General features: G+C 22.8%; 1 protein-coding gene across 1 annotated transcript in view; it reads right to left on the minus strand.

The window, feature by feature from the left end:
* Window positions 1-680: 680 nt before the first annotated feature.
* LOC129615825 (MATH and LRR domain-containing protein PFE0570w-like) overlaps window positions 681-19223 on the minus strand; it is a 165538-nt gene continuing 146995 nt past the window's right edge. The window contains exon 5 of the mRNA XM_055531206.1: window positions 681-804. Coding sequence (XP_055387181.1) covers window positions 764-804 — 41 coding nt within the window. The 3' untranslated portion in view covers window positions 681-763. The remainder of the gene's footprint in view (window positions 805-19223) is intronic.

Consider the following 19223-nt stretch of genomic DNA (forward strand, 5'->3'; position numbering starts at 1 on the left):
ACGATTTTTGAAAATATTTATTGCATAGTTACAATTTTATCCTATTTCCTCGTATCGTATTTCCTTCTGCAATATATTTTTATAAAAGAAATTTTGTATACTAATTTATACAATAAGATCAACACATTAAAATTTAACTTAATCTGTACAAGATGCAAATTTTCCTTTATATTCAAAATACTTGAAATTTTGATTGAATTTTGATTCATTTGCAAATTTTTTGTAAAAAATTTTTATGTCAAAATTATTCATAAATCGAACAGATTTATATGTAATCAAAAGTTTGTTTTACATTTTTTATTTCTAACAACAATAAATAACAATAAATTTTAATCAGATATTCAAAAATTTGAGACACTTTCTTTCGCATAAATCATTTGGTTCACCACTTCTCGGATTTTCTATTTTAATTGTTTAAAATTAGTAACCAAAAAAAAATGATACCAAAATTTCAAAAGAAAAACAAACAAATACCAATAAACTAAATTAAATTTATAACATTGTTAAAATAATAAATAAAATTGTAAATGAAAGCTGTAAAATAATATAAAAAAGCAAAAATATGCTATAATAAACTTATAAATTATGATTTTTTTACCATATTCAAATAAAAGAAACGAAATGAAATATAATCTTATTGAGGCTCTTAAAATAAAACAACAATAACATACCATAATATGATCGAATCGAATCGGATCATCATTTTAATCATCATCATGTCTACAAGATTGGCAATTTTATTTTCATCAAATCCGATAATAAATCATTCCCAAATCAATAAAACAAAAAAATGTTTCTTTTTACCTGCAATAAAAATAAAAAATTATAATTTAATATTTTGCAAATTAAAATATAATAAAAAAAAAAATTTTTATATATTTTATTTTGTTAACACTTATGAGAATTTAACAACTGCTATCATTTTAAAAATGAACAAAAAATAAAATTAAAAATCCAATCGGTTCCAATCGAAAAATCTCAATTTTTTTTTTTATAACCCAATTTATTGAACACAAATGTAAATGCAATTTGAGAGAGAGAATTTAATAGGGTAGTCAACCTTAATCAATTTTTTTTTCTCTTTTTGTATTTTTTATTTGGAATCACTTGACTTAACCATATTTTTCAATATTAATAGTTTTATGTTCACATATCGAATTTTTATTATTGTTTTTATTAGAAAATTTTTAATATTATTTAAAAAAAAATTTTTTTTATCTATACATACATACAAATATTGTGCATATATCGTAAATTTTCATATATATTACATTATTGTGAATAAAATTAACCCACACATTTTAATTTTGTATATTTTGTAAACTAAAAATTAATAATAAAATCTATATACAGTGGCATTTCAAACAACATTATTATTATACATACTTATATATCTCAGTTGAAATATCAGTAATTCTAGTAAATAAAAACAGTTATAATATCATCGGCCAATAATTTTCAATCTTAATATAATGAACAAGAACACAAGAAAACAAACGAAATTGAAAAAAAAAAACATAAAATTGAAACATAAAATTGTTTTCAAATTGAAATTTGAATATTTGCTTGGTATGACAACTCGTGTTCTATATTTGCTAGTCTTGCCGATTATACTGATAAAAATGTTTTTAATAAAAGTAGATTTGAATAAGTTTTAATAATTTTAAACGATTATGTGAACTTAAAATGAATTCTGCAACTCAAGATAGGGACCCCTAAAGTTATGCAAAAATATTTTTATACCACATATAGCGCTGCCGTAACAGAAAATATAGCAATTAATAGGAAACAAATTTACCCATAAAATGCATATAATTTTTATAATTTTTTATAATTTCTTAAAACACACACTATCACATTTTAAGTTTTCCATAAGCAAAAACTTGCTGTTCGTTTATCATTTTAGTGAACTAACACTGTTAATAGTTATTATCTAAAGGCAAGATATAAAATTAGTTAGAACTTTTCAAATTTTTCATGTAATTCAACGTTTCAAAAATTAAATAATAAAATTTATATAGAAATAAAAGAGTAACAAATTGTTTCTACTCATATTTATAATACAAAACTTTAAATATTTTAATTTAATTCATAGTACCGGTAACACTATTTTCCTAAATGTCAATAATATTATAATGTTCGCATATCATCAATATTAATTCAAACACAAAAATAAAAAGAAAATTACAACAACGTAACATTAATGTACTTTACTTTGATCTATACAAAATCGATAAATAATGTTCAACTGATATTCTAGCAAAATAATAAAAATGTACACCTATACATACATATAATAAAATTAAAAATCAAAAAATTGACTAACAAATACAATAATTGGAACCCCACTGTGACCTCCCTGCTATTACCTATATGTACCTAATATAAAGTATATAAGAATAAAAACTTCAAAATGTATGACATGCGAAACGATAATTTGACGATTATAAAAATTTTTAAATTTTTCAATTAAGAATAAAGAAAACTATTCCAATTTCAATCAGGTGCTGCCCAGATAAACGTCAGATATAATTTTTTATCAGATTCTCCCAATAAAATTTATTCAGCAGCAATAATATATAATTTTCAAAATTTTATTTTTTGCAAAAATATACGCAATTATTATAAGTTGCTAATTGAATTTCTATGTATTGCGTATTTCAAAATTTTTTTTTTAATTTTATATTATAAATTAAACAAAAAAAACATTAAAAGTATTTACCACTTCATAATAACAATCAGAAGAATTTAATTTGCGGATATCAAAAATGAATACAAGGACAGTTTTCAGTAGAGGAAAATAATAAATGTGGAATCATCATAATTTTGATTTAAAAATAATTCTAACCACATAGCCTAACACATGATATAGTGACAGAGCAACAGTAATACGCACCTTTTTCATTGATAAATAAATTTTGTAAAACCATTGAAATAGCTTTAACCCTAATGTTATTATTATGTTGTTATCTTCAAAATTAATTCATAACTAGAATCGATTTCATTTTAAATTGCTCACACAACACTACAGCAAGATAGATCACAGCAGACAAAATGTTTGACACAAAAGTTCACAAAATTTTCCCTTTCGAACTGAACTTCATTCAGTATTTTAAGCAGTCCTGAAATTTTCAAAAATTAGCAGCTATGCGCGTGTTGCTAATTTTAAGTGTTGCTAAATTTAATTCAACTATGCGTGTTGCTAAGCTTAATTTTGGAGTGATTTTATAGGCTTTAGTGCTACACTTTTAATTGTTAGATTGATCTCATAATTATTGCACTTTTTTCAATTAATCGGATCATGCTATTCAGCAACATGTCAATTGGACATCAAAACAATATTTAACAAAATTTTACAGACCAATTCATTACCCGAAGAAAATATCAAAGAAACAGAAGGGTTAATAAATTTTAAAGAAATAAAAAAAAATAATATTTTATATGCACCATCGGTTAGTGTATAACAAAATTCAATTGAATTCATTTTTCTTTTTCAATGATTGTATCCATTTCAAAAGCATTTTTATGTACATATATGATTTGATGAGCCTTTGGCAATTTGATAATGTTCAACGAATCCTATTTTAGTTTATATCCAAATAATTGAAATTAAAAATATTATTAATTTCAAGAGTTTCTGTTCATTATAACTGCACCTTACTAACTAACTTACACATCTTAATTATAATTTATTAAACATTAATGATTATGTGAATTCGTAAGGATGAAATTTAATTTTTAAATTAATTATTATAACACTATTTCCAATACACCAATATTAAATAAGTAACTATGATTTACAGCACGGTACATGTAAATTTCAAATTTAAAATTGAATTTGAAATTTATTAATATGCATAAGCATAGTGTGTGTGTCTGTGTTAACATGTTATATTAAACTTTTAACCATAATTTTTACTTACAAATTTACCAATATATCCGAAACATAACTTCAATATTGCAATGAATTGCATATGAAAAGAACAAAAAGTAAAATTTAAAAAATAATTTCTATTGTACGGCAAAGATCATTTAAAAATGGAGTTTTTTTTTTCGTGCACATCTCTAAAAAAAACTTTGCAAAAAATGTGCCTAATCATCCCACTCAGTCTATGCGTCTGTCTTATTTCTGTAAAAGTCTCACGTAGTTTTTCCTTTCCTACTAAATACTTTTTGATTTTAGCAAAATACCAATTTTCGGCCACGCATTTCTTCAAAACTATAAGCTTTACCGAACTTCCGTCAAAATAAAAATTTAACAGTAATCGTCCTGCGTCCTTTCACCTAAAAATGATATATAATATTTCACAATAAAGTACCTATATACAATTTTAAAATATTATAATAAAATATTTGAAAAATTTATTCTAAGATTTCTCCTAAATGTATGCAAAATTATATGCCAATAAGGGAGTTACATAAATGAATCGGTTTTAATTCACCAACAAAGATTTGTAAATGCAAACTCTAGATTTAAATTGTTTAAAGCATAAAGTGTGCAGATTTTACAAGCAACTGGTTTCATTGATTACATTTTTTTTAACAATTCTCTGTTCACATATTGAATAAAACAGAAAAATCAAATTTAATACATAATATCGATTTAAAAACGGTATAATACTATAATAGCAAAGTGGATACCAGTCATAGATTTTTTTGTTTAATTACAAAATAACAACCAATACCGAAAGTTTTTCTCAAAACGTTTATGTATTTACATATATACTTTAATGTATGTGTATATTGTGTATCACATGCGGTATAAGTCAAAAATCTTAAATTTTCAGTTAATAATAAGAATATGTTATATACTATTATATTAATTTAACTATTGTAAACAGTATTTGAAGTTAAAATATTTAATCACACATTCGGACCGAACTACAAAAAATTTGAAAATTTACATATATCTACTTCAAAGTTATACTCGTATATAAATTCTGGATATATTCGGAATAATTTCGGAAAATTAAATTAGGATTGATATAAATCCGAATTCGGAAGATTAAATTCGGATTAATATAAATCTGTTTAGAGAATTTTAATATCGACACGGAAACTCTAAAAGAAAATAGAGCAGTTTTTGATGGTATACGTTCCATAATCGCATAAATTTGTTTCGAATTTTAGAAAATTATTTTTTTTACTGAGTCAGGGTAGACTCTTCAATAGATCGGATCTATTAGACTCTTCAATCAATTTCTCTTCTTTTTGAAAACTATTATAATTTTTCGAAATATGTATGTCAGTTTGGAAACACGTATGCCACATCTATAACTATCATAAGAGTAAAATTTTATAAAAAAAAAAAAATATGGAAAATATAAAAATTATGCAAAATGTCAGATAAAATTCAATTAAAAACAAATATTTTATTTATGTTTTAACAAAATAAATAAATAAATATCGTCTTTTTTTCTTATTTTTTATATAAATAATTCCAATATTCATAAACATTATTGTACCTACACACATGGTATGTCTATATAAATTTTATTACTGAATTTATTTGTAGGAAAAAAAAATTATACAAGTTAATTAAGCCTCCAAGTTTTATTCAATTTATGGAAAGATTTTTTCTTTCCTTTGTTTTAACAAAAAAAAAAAAATGTACGGAAAATGTAGTTTCCATTTAATTTTTTTTTTTCATTTTCCGAAGCATAATGCTTACAGTATACACAACAAATTGTACTGGAAAGAAGCAATTTTGCATATTAATACAATGGTGGTAAAATAATTGTATACACAATTAAAATTAAAAAATTAAAATTAAAAAATTTGTTACACAAATTTTCTGTGAAAAAATGATATTGAAGTAGGGGGAAAATGTTAAAAGGCAAAAAGTAATACGGAGACAATAAAGTTATTAAAATTAAGTAAGGTGATAATAAGTTTCTAATCGGATGGTATGATATGATCTGCAAGTTATCTACAAAGCGAATTTGATTGTAAATGCAGCGCATCACACTTGTGTTAATTGCACTAAATAAATTTTGAATTTTAGATTTTCTGATTATAGATCTTGTATTCGCATAATGAAACCCAACCAAGCTAATTTTCCAAATTCAAAAAAACCTTGATTCAATAACTTTTCCACGACTTTCTATTTTTTGCATAAAATAAAAATAAAAATATAGTTATTCAAAGCCAATGTTAAAATAAAATTTATCTAAAATATTTGTCAGAATAAAGTACTAGTTAGTGTACATACAAAAAAATAAAAAGAAAACAAAGGTAATGTGAAAAGGAAAAAAAAATTTTTAACAAAGCCAACAATGTAGTTAAAAAATCAATTTAAGCCTTATCTTTTTTAACATTTAACAATTTGAAATAGTCCTTCGAGTTTTTGTAACTTTTGGTATGCTCAGCTAGTTTGTGTTAAAAAAAAATGTTTGCCCATTTTATTTACGATTGAAAATCTATTGATTAATTGTAAAAATTTTTTTGAAAAATTCGAATTATTAAGAGAAATTGACTAATTTATTATTATATATGAATAATTTGCTCAAATCCTTGGAGAATATCTCAAAAAAGTCACAATTATACTCAATTATTCCTTCTTTACTGCATACGGCTAGTGCATGTAATCAGGCCCTAGTGAAACTATTGTACTATTGTAGCAGTAATATCTCTATTAATATTAAGTTTGCAAATTTAATTGAGCAAATACAAAATACATTGTATTCTACATTATTATAATAATTACTATGATGGTTAATGTTATACTTGTCCCTCTTTAATTTAAGTATTAAATACAAAATTGAATACACATTACAATTTGGAATAAGAAAATAAAGATGTTAATTGTTTACAGTTAAAAAAAAATTAACATGTAAATTAATTTAGTATATTGTTGCATATTGAATTGATTTTATTGCTCTAACTTTAACATTTACTTGAGTACAATAAATTAATAGATTTGTAGACGAAGTTACAATGTTATCTGTTGAATGTTATTTATTACATGAACAGTGTATGTTATTCCTTCATGATGATGCAAAGTAAAGACCTGAAAAAGATTTTTAACATTTTTCTTTTTCCGGTTTTTGTAATTTTAGAACAAAATTATTACGGTGCTATAAGAAACATAAAAGAAGACTGGTAGCTTGTACCTATATAAATAAAAATATATAACATATATGTAAGTAAGCACAAATGTATTTGAAGCCCCAAATGAAAATTTTAAATTGAATTGTATAACAGCTATAAAAATTTACAATTTCTTAGATGGGTCCTTAATTACATTTGGAATATATTTATTATTTCGAACATAAATTACTATATTAATCACTACAGTTTATTAATGACACTATGTTACATTACAATAAAACTATTTTAAGAATGAGGCAGCAAAGTCAGAGTAGAGTAGTTATAATCGAGTAATCGGAGTAAAGTTGTTTAAAAATTTACCGGCTTCGATGTTATAATTAAATTTAAAAGAATTTTTTTTTTTATCAAGCTTTTTTTAGATTTAAATATTTTCAATAATTGCAAAACAAACTCGGAATCTTAAAAATTCACATAAAGTGACATTTTAAGTCTTATAGTGAATCTTAACAGAAAAAACTTATGTTACCACCAAAAATTTCGTTGAAATTAGCCAAGATCAGATATCAGAAAATTTGTAAATTCAACTAAGGTAAATATCGTATTCTGCAACTTCGTAAAATTGATTAAGATTATCGTGTTATGGCTATAACAACTTTTAATATTTTTATTTCTTAATTTGCTCGTTGAATGCTGGTAAAGCAAAGATTGACTCTTTAACATTTCATACTTATCACTAACTCATGTTGGCCAAAAAATGACTTATCGGGTTTTGGCAAATTTCCACTTCAATTTTTATTCACTTTCATATCAGAATAAATTTTGTACACATTTCAGAAGAAAACGAGATACGTAATGTGATTCTTCTCAATCGAAAATTACATCATACAAATATATGTACATGCGATAGTTACTCAGTTTCTTCTAACTTGGCGAGTAAAATAACGAGATACACGATATCAGGCTCTTAATGAAATCAGTTGCACTCTTCAAATTTATTTAAAAAAATAAATTCATCTTGTACATGGTACATGGCCATTATTTAACAAAAAAAAAAAAATTAAAAGAAAAAACTATAAAAAAATCTAAAAAAAAAATCATAAAACACCTGCAACACTTCCAAAACTTTTGAGTGTCATTTAAAATTTTTTCAAAATTTGTTTCCTTCCGGTAATAAAATAACACTTTTTTCTAGTTTATTGTTGTTATGAAGAGAAAAAAAAAATGTATTTGTCCAATACTAGAGAAATTTAAAAAAATTTAAATGTACACAATTTTAATGGATTAAAATAAATTTGTTTAAATATTGAATAAACACACGAACATATACAAAATACTCGTATAATATAGATAATTTGCATTTTTAACTATAAAAATCAGATGCTACTAGTATTTACCATTTTAGAATAACAATTAAACTCTTTAACTGTTCAACATTATATAGTTATGGAGAAAATCGAACATAAAATTTTTTTATATAATTTTTATTTGCACATTTTACTACAGCCAATAAAATTTAAATCAAATATTTATAATATTTTAGTCCAATTGAGACATAAAAAATTTTCGACATAAAAATTTACGATTTAAATTTTAATGAATGGTTTGTTTAAGAGAGAAATTTGATATTTAATCAAAAAAAAATTTGCAAATAGAAAACATAGACCATTTTAATATAATTTCATTAATTTTCATTCAAATATTATGAAGGTTATGTATGTATGCATAATATTAAATTTTGTTGATTAAGTTTTACTATTTTTAAAATTTTTGAAAATTTTTATTAAAAAATTCCATTTTCGGTATAAAATTATAGTACAAATTTTTAGGAATTTTTAAATTTTTTCTCTTTTTACAATAATTGGAATAATGACTTTTACTTTATTTTTTAAATCCAATTTTTATTCAGATTGTCTATAATGCCAAAACACAACATTTCATTCGCTTAGGTTACAAGAGACCCTGCTTTTTCAATACAGAAATTACAACTCTTCTTCTGATAAGGCTATTATTTTATTCGTGAACCTAAATTTAATAAGGTATAGGTACATCATGTACATATATGGTATATTTATGCACAAATAAATATTACGGGCTTAAATGACACATAGGCTGATTACTTAATTTTTAATTTAGTATATAAAGTTCAAAAATTAAATAATAACAATAGGAAAGAACACTAAACAAAATGTCACAAAATAATTTTATAAATTTTCAATAATGTTGTCCGTAGATTTGTAATATGATTTGTAAGTTATAAAACAGAATTTTTGGAAAATAGGTTCAAAATTTGCAGTTATCAAATAGAGTAAGGATAATGGCCAAATGAAAATAAACAAAACTAGATCCCTTTTAAAAGCTCGCCAGAATGATTTTTAATTGCAAATTCCTTCTTCAACATAAAAAAATTAAGAATGTGGTCCTTACACAGTAAAGTTCAAAAGATTGTTCGAAATTCTCGAATACATTTCGGTTGCTTCAATTTGAATTTTTCCAAAGACTTTCATTTACGCGTTGCAAAATTAAAATTATAAAAAGTTTACAATAATTTGTAAACATCATGTAATGTACTACATTAACGCATATATTACTGTTTATACAAGTATACGAGTAATAACATATTAGAAATACAATAGAATTATGAATATTTAAATTCTTATATGCAAAAATTTTTAAGTGCCTGTTGCGTTTGAAGAGAAACAATGCTACTCTTAATGCACATAAAATTGAATTAAGGTTGAATTTTGCAATTATTATATTAATTCTTCCCTAATTTTAAAATTTTCTTTGATTCACAATAATATATTATATTGTTTGATTATGTATATAAGTAAGTAGGTAAATCTCATATTATTTATAATCTTTTAATTTCTTTATTCTATTAATTTACTTAAAATTGTAAACAAATTGTTTTAATTTACCATTGAAGAAAATTTGTTTAATTGTTACACCTCACTTTATGACTTACTTTAATAATTTAATTATAAATCTCATCATCATCATCATTATCATAATTAACTTGTGTCATTCAAGAAAATCAATTCAAATTTTATGACGTCATTGAGTATGATTAATAGAATAAGAGATTTTTGTTTTCATAATTGTGTTTTTTTTACCAAGAGGACTGTGGGAAGACCGTAATAGCTACAAGAAGTTCGAATTTGTTTTGACACAGAATCTTTGATGGTCAAATAAAGGTCAAAAGTTAAATTGAAAATTTATTTTAAATAAAGTGTATAGGATTCTTTAGAATGACACATTTTCTTAAATTTAATGATATTTTGATCTATTTAACCAAATATACTAAAGCAAGTTTTTCTTGTCAAATTATTAGATGTGACGTCACAAAATATGAACATATTTTCTTGTACCACCTGCAGGTTTTGTGTATTCCTCTTATACGTATGTACCTATTAATTTTATTTAATCGTTCATTGTTTTATAAATTGTTGTTTTGAAAAAAATTCGCAAAGCTCGCATCATACACGGTTATATGAGAATTTTAAATGTAGAGAATTGAAAGCACAAAAATTTACATATACTCGTTTGTAACTTATTTGTATATGTACATATACAAGAATTATGTACGTGCAGATACATATGTATATGTAAGTATGTATACAATTATATATGCAAATTTGAAAATTATTAATAACCTAATAAAATTATTTGTAACATACCAATCATGTATATGGTTATAAAATAAATGAGTAGGTTATTAACCCAAATGTGATTTGCAAAAAAAAAAAAGAATTTTCCTTTTCCAATTTATTTTTTCTTATACAAATTGAAAATAACAATAAAAAACAATCAGAACAAGAACAAAATTTCTTTTTCTCATACTTTTCAAAATTTCAATTCAAATTTTTATCAAATTTTTTTTTTCGTTATAGGTTATAGTTTTTTTTTTATTATTATTTTAATTATAAATATTTGCATAATAAAAAAATACGTAGGTAAGTAAATAGAAAGAAATCAAGGTGAGTTCATATTCTATATTGGCGATTAATATATCACAATTTTATTTTTTAATTAACTCTTTTCAAAAAATAAAAAATTTGAAACCTTCTTAAATATCAAAAATTAAAAATAAAATTAAAATTTATTGATTTAGAATTCAATCGTTATTTTATTACCATTATATATTTTTATACAATAAATTATTGTATTGGGGACGGACGATCATTATTTCAAACAATAAATTAATTATGTATTTTAAAATTTAGTTTAAAAAACAGAAATATCATCCCACTTAAAATAGAAATCATAAAGAATTTTAAAAATTTTATATCTAAATATTTGGAAAAATTAACGCAGTTGGTGTGAAATTTCAACTTATACAAATAATTTTGTCCAATTAGTTAACATCTTTGAATATAAGAACATAAAATCTATTTCTTAATGCGAGATTTTACTTATTTGGTAATACACGCGTTCAAATATTTTCGGTTTTAAATTTAATTTGTAGAATTAATTCAAAATTATTAAAATGAAGCTAATAATCCATTAATTTTGTGAGATTTAAACTCAAATAGATTAACTTTCCTCGAGTTATTAACTATAGCTTTTATACTCCAATTGAATATATCATTCTAGCTTATGCACTCTTGTATAATCTAATCAAGAGCAGTAATATGACATTATAAACATTTATTAATATTTTTCATAAGAGAAGGAAATTTGACGAAGAAGGAAATTATGTTAGCCAATTGTGTTTTTTTGCATCATCGTTTTCTTATTTCGATTTAGGTCTTAGACAACATCATAATTTCTGAACTTATGTTTTTTTTTTGCAATTAATTCTATTCATTTAATTTTGTAATACTGGCTATTAATTATTGTTTTCTACTAGCCGATTTTTTTTAAAATATAAAATGCCACCTCCATAAAAATTAGAACAGCTTATCTTTAGAATTTGTATTATGCGATCTCGTAATAGAATCGTAGAATATATCATCGTCTTGTAAAATATCATTTTTCTCGTGTAATTATTGATATTTTTCTCTGAATAATACCTAATGATTATTTACTCATTTCATGTCATCACTAATGTCAAATTACATGACAATAATGTCAATAAAAACTTGCTAAATAATAAAGGGTACCTTGTTAAATGAAAACTGCTCGAATTTATTTTTGGTTGACAAAAAACTATTTTCGAATTTTGTTAAATTATTGTTGACCTTAGATAACAGTATACCCAATTGTAGTTATGTAATATTAAAGATTGCCCATAAAATTAACATTTTTAGCTTCTTAGTTGTTTTATGACTTCTGTTCCCTCCTTTATTAACATTATTAAGTGTATACCAAATCAATATATATTTAATCAACCGGTCACTAATCAAAGTTCTTTCTAATAATGAATCTTTAATAAACAAACAATAAATAACAGCGGACTATAAAAACAGTTAGGTTTTGTAATCAAATTTGTTTATTTTTTTTTTTGTTGTTTTTTTTTTCTATTTACAGTATGATTGTATTTCTTTTCATTATTATTATTTCATTGATTCTTGTTGTTGTTTTTTTGTTTTTATAATGACATTTAAGGCTACCTCACATTTTAAAGTATCCGCTTTTATAGAATTTTACTATGGACATACACACACCATAGGAGAAGAGTAAATATGGAAGGTTTAAATCTTATAAAATCAATTCTTTCTTCAGAAAAAAAAAAAAAACAAAAAATTTATATAAATAAAACAGAAATGTCAAAGTTTTCAAGTTGATCAGTTTGTCGTGACATTAAGTATCCGTTGTTTTCGGTGTTTTCGTTTTTCTCTTTATTTTATCAATTTTGTGTATTTGTTATTTTTCTTCTAATTATATGTAGAAGAGTAAATTGTGTTACTGTTATAATTTTATACTGACTGTATAATGTCCACTATGTATTTTGGCCCTCAATACCTCAATCGAAAAAAGTATTTTTTCTATTCTAAATACATACATATACATACATATAAAAATAAAATATTCATATATACATATATACATATAAAATAAAAATAAAAGAATTGAATTGTAAAGAAATTTTAACTACATACATACATAAGTATAAACACACACATAAAGATTGTCGTGTCATTCTCACAATGAAAACATAATTCATAGCTTAAATTCTCCTCTTTAAAACAAAACTGCATTATATCTACATCTTCATGCATTTTAAAATCTTCTATACCTATTTCCATAGATATACGAGTATATATTATATTTCTTGTTTATGTATAAGCAATCCACCGGCTCATTTCAATATTAGAGGTCAAAGTTATCAGAAGATCTCTATAGAATTTACATTTAATATAGTATATAGAAGAGTAATAAATTTTTTAATAACATTTCCACCTACATAATAAATTTTTTAAATTTATTTTATATATGTAGGTATTGGAATTAAGACAAGTTAAGTTGTATAGTAAAATAAAATTCAGTGGACAAAAGCCGTTACATTTGAATGATTTGTAATTTACAAAACAATCAAATAATTATTTTGCATTTATAGAAATTGTTTAAAATGTAGTGCACTTAATTTAATTGAGGATTAATTTCAGATTTTATTTCATAAATCTTCATGAAGGTGTTCTCGACTTTATATCATTTTAAGTTGACTATAATTATAACTCATACTCGCATATATGTACATGACTAAGATCTTTTTGGACAGAACATTGAGTCTTAAGCTTTAAACAATGTAAGAGGCTTAATATAATTTTTTACATATTGTTACAAATTATTAACATTTTGTTTTAATAAGTTTTAAATCACAAATTACTGCTAAATTAATGTTACAATCTTAACATTTACAATGTACCCAAAGTGTTATACACAATTTAATGCTTGTAAATAACAAATATTAAAAATATCTATTCAGATTAAAAATAATTTACGTAAGATCGAGTTGAATGTTAATGCTTTTACTTCTGGTCTAACAAAATTTAAGATTTTTTTAATATGAATATACAAAAATCTTTTATTACGATTCTTTAAGCATATTTTAGCAATAATTTTAATAAAAATTCTATTTTTATAGCCCTTTTAAGTTTCAGAATTATAAAATGTCAGTTTTTGACTTCAATTATCGAAATGAAATGTGCTACTTCAATCGACTATTATTAAATATTCAACTACAAATTTTCATAAATCCCAGATTTTGTTTTAAACCACAATAAAATTTATGAAATTTTCATATAAAATGTTTGTATTTTTTGAAATAAAGTGCAGCAATTTCACTACAATAAATTATAATCAATTTTGGATATTTTTCAATTTTATAATATTATTTTATAATTAAATAAATAATAAACAAATAAAATACATTTTTAATAATGGCTGAATATTTATATTGAGTATAATAATTTTAAAATTGACATACATAATTAGAAATAATTAAATAAAATAAAAAATATATATTTTTTGTGCTATAAAAATTTTATCATCTGAATTTAGATCATTTATATTCATTTTAAATAAATTAATTTCCGAAAATAAAAAAAAAATAATTTTTACCATCATATCAATAAATCTAATTAAATTTTTATTTAAAATTGATAAATTTTATATATGTAAATACAAAAATTCATTTATCACTTTATTAAAAAAATATTTTTTATTTATGATTTTATGAAGTGTGGGACTTCTTTATTTTGATGCGAGCACTAAAAGTACGTGTATTTAATTTCTACCACAAAAATTCATTAAATTAAATCAATATTTTTTTTTTTAAAAAAGAAAACACTAATAAATAAATTTCAATTTAGAAAATCTAAATATTATTAAAAAAATTAAATTTATTTATTTTTGCATATACTTGAAATAATGTAAAATAATATAAAATTTATTAAATTTAGATGGTCAATGAATCGTGTTTTTTTTTTAATAGTTTTTAAATAATATTTTCGATTGAGGTTAATTTTAATAGAATTAAGAGATGACAATAATATTGGAATAGAAAAAGGACAAGTAGTTAAATGTAATTCACATAGTTTAATAAAAACAAAAAATAAAAGTTAATGTAAAAATTCATCCTCTAAAATTAAATTTTAAACGAAAGACAATGACTTTAAATACAAAATGGTGTTCACAAAATTAGTTTAAGTTTTTTATTTTAATAAAAGAAATCAAATCAAATTGTAATTAACTTTTGTTAAAATTCAGCCAAAGAGTTACACAAAATGGGAAAATTCTTTTTGTATATTTAGTCTTAAATTTCACGAGCCAAGGCACCTTCAAAAATTTTTAAATTTTAAACATCTTAGAATAAGAATATTGTATAGCTAAATTAAAAATTTTTGCAAAGTTTTTCTTAATTTTTTCATATTATTTAGAAAATATAGTACGCTTTCATTTTGCAAGAACGGCAAAATAAATTTCATTTGCTGAACTGCAAACCTTAATGATGAAAAACCTATTTTGGAGACTAAAATTTTTTAAAAACTTTAACTAAGTATTAAAAAATTAAACAATGATTTTTAAATATAATTTAATCAATTATATTATGAATTTTACTAATACAACATCATAGTTGTGAAATTAATAAGTAATGTGCTTATTAAACTAATAATTTAACTTAATGAAAATTTCTTAATGCAACTGCAGAACAGATGGATGACGTAATCAAAGGAACGAGTTAAAGACAGAAAAATTAATTAAAAAATTTTTCTCCTCGAACTGGACTCGAACCAGTGACCTACCGTTTTCTAGGCGGACGCTCTACCAACTGAGCTATACAGAGGCATGAAGAAATTGCCGACGAAATGTTCTCTACATTGCTTTATACTGTAATCCACATGATTACTAATAAATTAATCAATTTTCTTGGTTACTATTAAAAATTACAAATTGGCTTCTAAAAAATTATTAAGTTTTTGTCACTTTATATATTCGAAATGTTGATCAAGCTCAAATGAAACCGATAAATATATAGCGGAAGCTCACATTATACGGATATAAATTGTAACGAAAATCAGTTCAATTAAAACTTAAATACTAAAATGTACATATTTGCCTTCTTAGCAAAATTTTTCAAAAGAAGCGAAAGAATTAAATAATTAGAAACTTGTTGGCAATGGAGTCTTATGATTAAATTTGTATGAAAAGATATGACAAAAATATCACACTTATAAGGAACAGTTCAGTACTGCAGTTTTCACGAAATTTACGGTGTATACTAGTATAATAGTAAATATTTCAAGGAATTACATTGTTTACGTGGTATTATTACCTTTAACTCTTTTTCTTGACCTTATACCATTTTAACAACTTAATTAATAATTACAGTTTGAAATTGTGAAAAAAAATCAATTTTAATCGAATACGGAAATTCAATTTAGCAAAAAAAATTTTCCACACCATACATTTTCATTCGAAAGCTAATTTATTAATTTATCATAAATGTTAAAATTTAAGAATTTTGTTTTAAAATTATTTTAAAACTAGAAATTGAAATCCATCAACACCTTTTCTTTGAATGAACTCAAATTATTACAGAGTCATAAAATTTTAATGTATACGCAACATACGTTATTGTTGTTAGCTAGATATACGGAATTAAATAAAAAAAGTTTTATTTTTAAAATTTTTATATTATTTAATTAGTATTTCGTTTTTATGATTTTTTTTCGTTCACTTGTAATTCTCACCTTTAATCTTTCTATTCATATAGCAATCATCCAGCATACAATCAACAACAATATTAGAGAACAAATTAAAAGAATAACCTCTAATAAATTTCTATTCTACCGCTCTTTAATGAATTCTTTTTTTTTTCCTGGAATTTTTTTTTTGTATTTGTAAATAACATGGGAAAAGTGCGAAAATTTAATACCAACCACAAGTAAATTTGAGAAACAAAAAAAAAAAGCAATAACATAATAAAAATTGAAAGCATAAATAAATAAAATCACCGCGCGCAACGCACTTTTTAGAAAATATTTTTATTTCTTGTTTTTTTTATTAATTTTAATTTTTAAGGTTTTTGTTTAAGATTTATTAATATTATGATGATAATGGTTATGTAATAACCATTAACTTAAACATATAATTTTTGTTTTGAAAAACCTCAACAATCAACAGCAATAAAATCATTTATAATTTTATATATATATATATATATATGCATGTATATCACCATCACCATATATATATATGCATGTATACAATCATACGCGCCCAAACATAAGATGTACAACACACATCAAGCATTTCTTATTGATGTAAGCGCATATTATCATTGCAACGCAATAAAACAATATTAACACATATACATACATCACCACATATGTGCATGCATTCCTCGCCATGTAACATTCAAATGGTAGTTATGTTCATCTTTTACCAAAAAAATTACTACTTTTAGTTACCAAATAAAGAAGAAAATTTTGTAGTTTTTTTTTTCTGTTTTTCTTTTAACTTTAAATATAGTTCCATTAATGAGTTAATAGCATGCTATGTGGGTGGTGGTGAACCGATTTGAGAAAATTATTTATTTACTTTTTTTTCGTCTTTTTTCTTTATTCTAATATTTTATTTGTTTTTAACATCAATCCGATGATATATTGTGTATAATAGTTAATTATCGCCCTTTCATAGTCAAAAATCGAAGTCAAAATAAACAAACAAAAAATGTAATTCTTGTGCGTTCTTGCTATTTTTTTAAGAAACTCTTAAAATAAAATACTTAAATTAAAGTAAATTGCATTCATTAGTCAAGATGAATATATATAGAATATGTTTGAGTTTTGTCATTTCAATTAATGCTGACCCAAGCTTAATTATATAGCATCAGATTCATTTTGTATTTTGTTATTCTATATGTATGTACATGTGTATATAAAGACTAAAATAATGTGCAAAAACGTAGGTGTGAGAAATAAATTGACCCATTTTTATTTTCATTTAAAATTATACATATGTATATGCAGATATTGACACTTAATCATATACATATACATATGCTTGTAGTATATATGCAAAGTTCAGGTCCTACTATATGTAAAATCAATTCTAAACTAATTTCTGTACCGAGATAATAATAAATAGAACCTATGTAATTAGGTTGATGTAATTAGGGTTTGATTTCGAATTAATTTTCCTTCAATTTTCTTCAATTTAAACTTCTTCTTTGAAAATTGATACGCCACCATACTTAACTCACAATTATTACTTTTACAAAATTTTCGCCATTTACGTATTTCATAAAAATTTTCAAAAAATTTTTAATACCACGAAATTTTATAAGCAAAGATATTTTTCCTTACATTATTTCAATAAAAAAATATTTTTTACGATAACATTTCTCCTCCCTCTCTGTCTCTCTCTCTCTTTCTCAACATTCCGCTCCTGTCATATCTACTTATAACCCAAATAATTTTTTTTTTGATTATTGTTTTTGATTTTTCCTTTTTATTATTTTTATTACATAATTAACAGTTTGAATATAATATGTACTTTACCGTTATTTTCATTTATTCCAGCTTTTTTTAATTAATTACATCAAAAATTTATTGTTATTATTTTAATATTTATCAGTGTCAGCAAAAGTTTAATCGCATAATAATTAATGAAAAATTATGTTACAATACACTTAATACAATTAATAATTTACGATATGCAACATACATATACATAACGTGCGTTATAAGTAAATTTTTTGGAAATAGGGCACTAATGTACCTTTTAACCGACATTATTATATTTCAAGTAGAAAAGTCAAAAAATGAAAAATTTAAAAAAAAAAATCAAAGTGAAATAAATGCTTCGAGGAATTCCAAATTTTAAACAAAATAATTTTAAATGGGAGCATGGAATAAGGAGAGCAACATTAAATCTAAATACTTAAGTGGGAGTAAAAGAGAAAAAGTATTAATGATCATATTTTTATAGAAGAGAATTACCGTTTTGTTTTTCCTTATTTATTATTATAAATGAATGTGTTTTGTCTGTTTATTTGTGTTATTATTTTTTTTGAATTAATGATGAGTCTGGAATTTTTTGCTTTATTATATAAAAAAAAAGTCATTTAAAATTTATTACATAATAATGATGAAAATAATAACAGAGTTAACGGTATATACTGAGAAGATAAATATGATATTTTTTTTGTTGTTCTCTTTGTTTTGTTTTCATATTTGAGAAGAATTCGTGAACAATCGTGAAAAATTATTAATAATAAATTAATA

The sequence above is a fragment of the Condylostylus longicornis genome, unplaced genomic scaffold (assembly GCF_029603195.1).
Source record: "Condylostylus longicornis isolate FDR11 unplaced genomic scaffold, ASM2960319v2 ptg000148l, whole genome shotgun sequence".
Lineage (NCBI taxonomy): Eukaryota > Metazoa > Arthropoda > Insecta > Diptera > Dolichopodidae > Condylostylus > Condylostylus longicornis.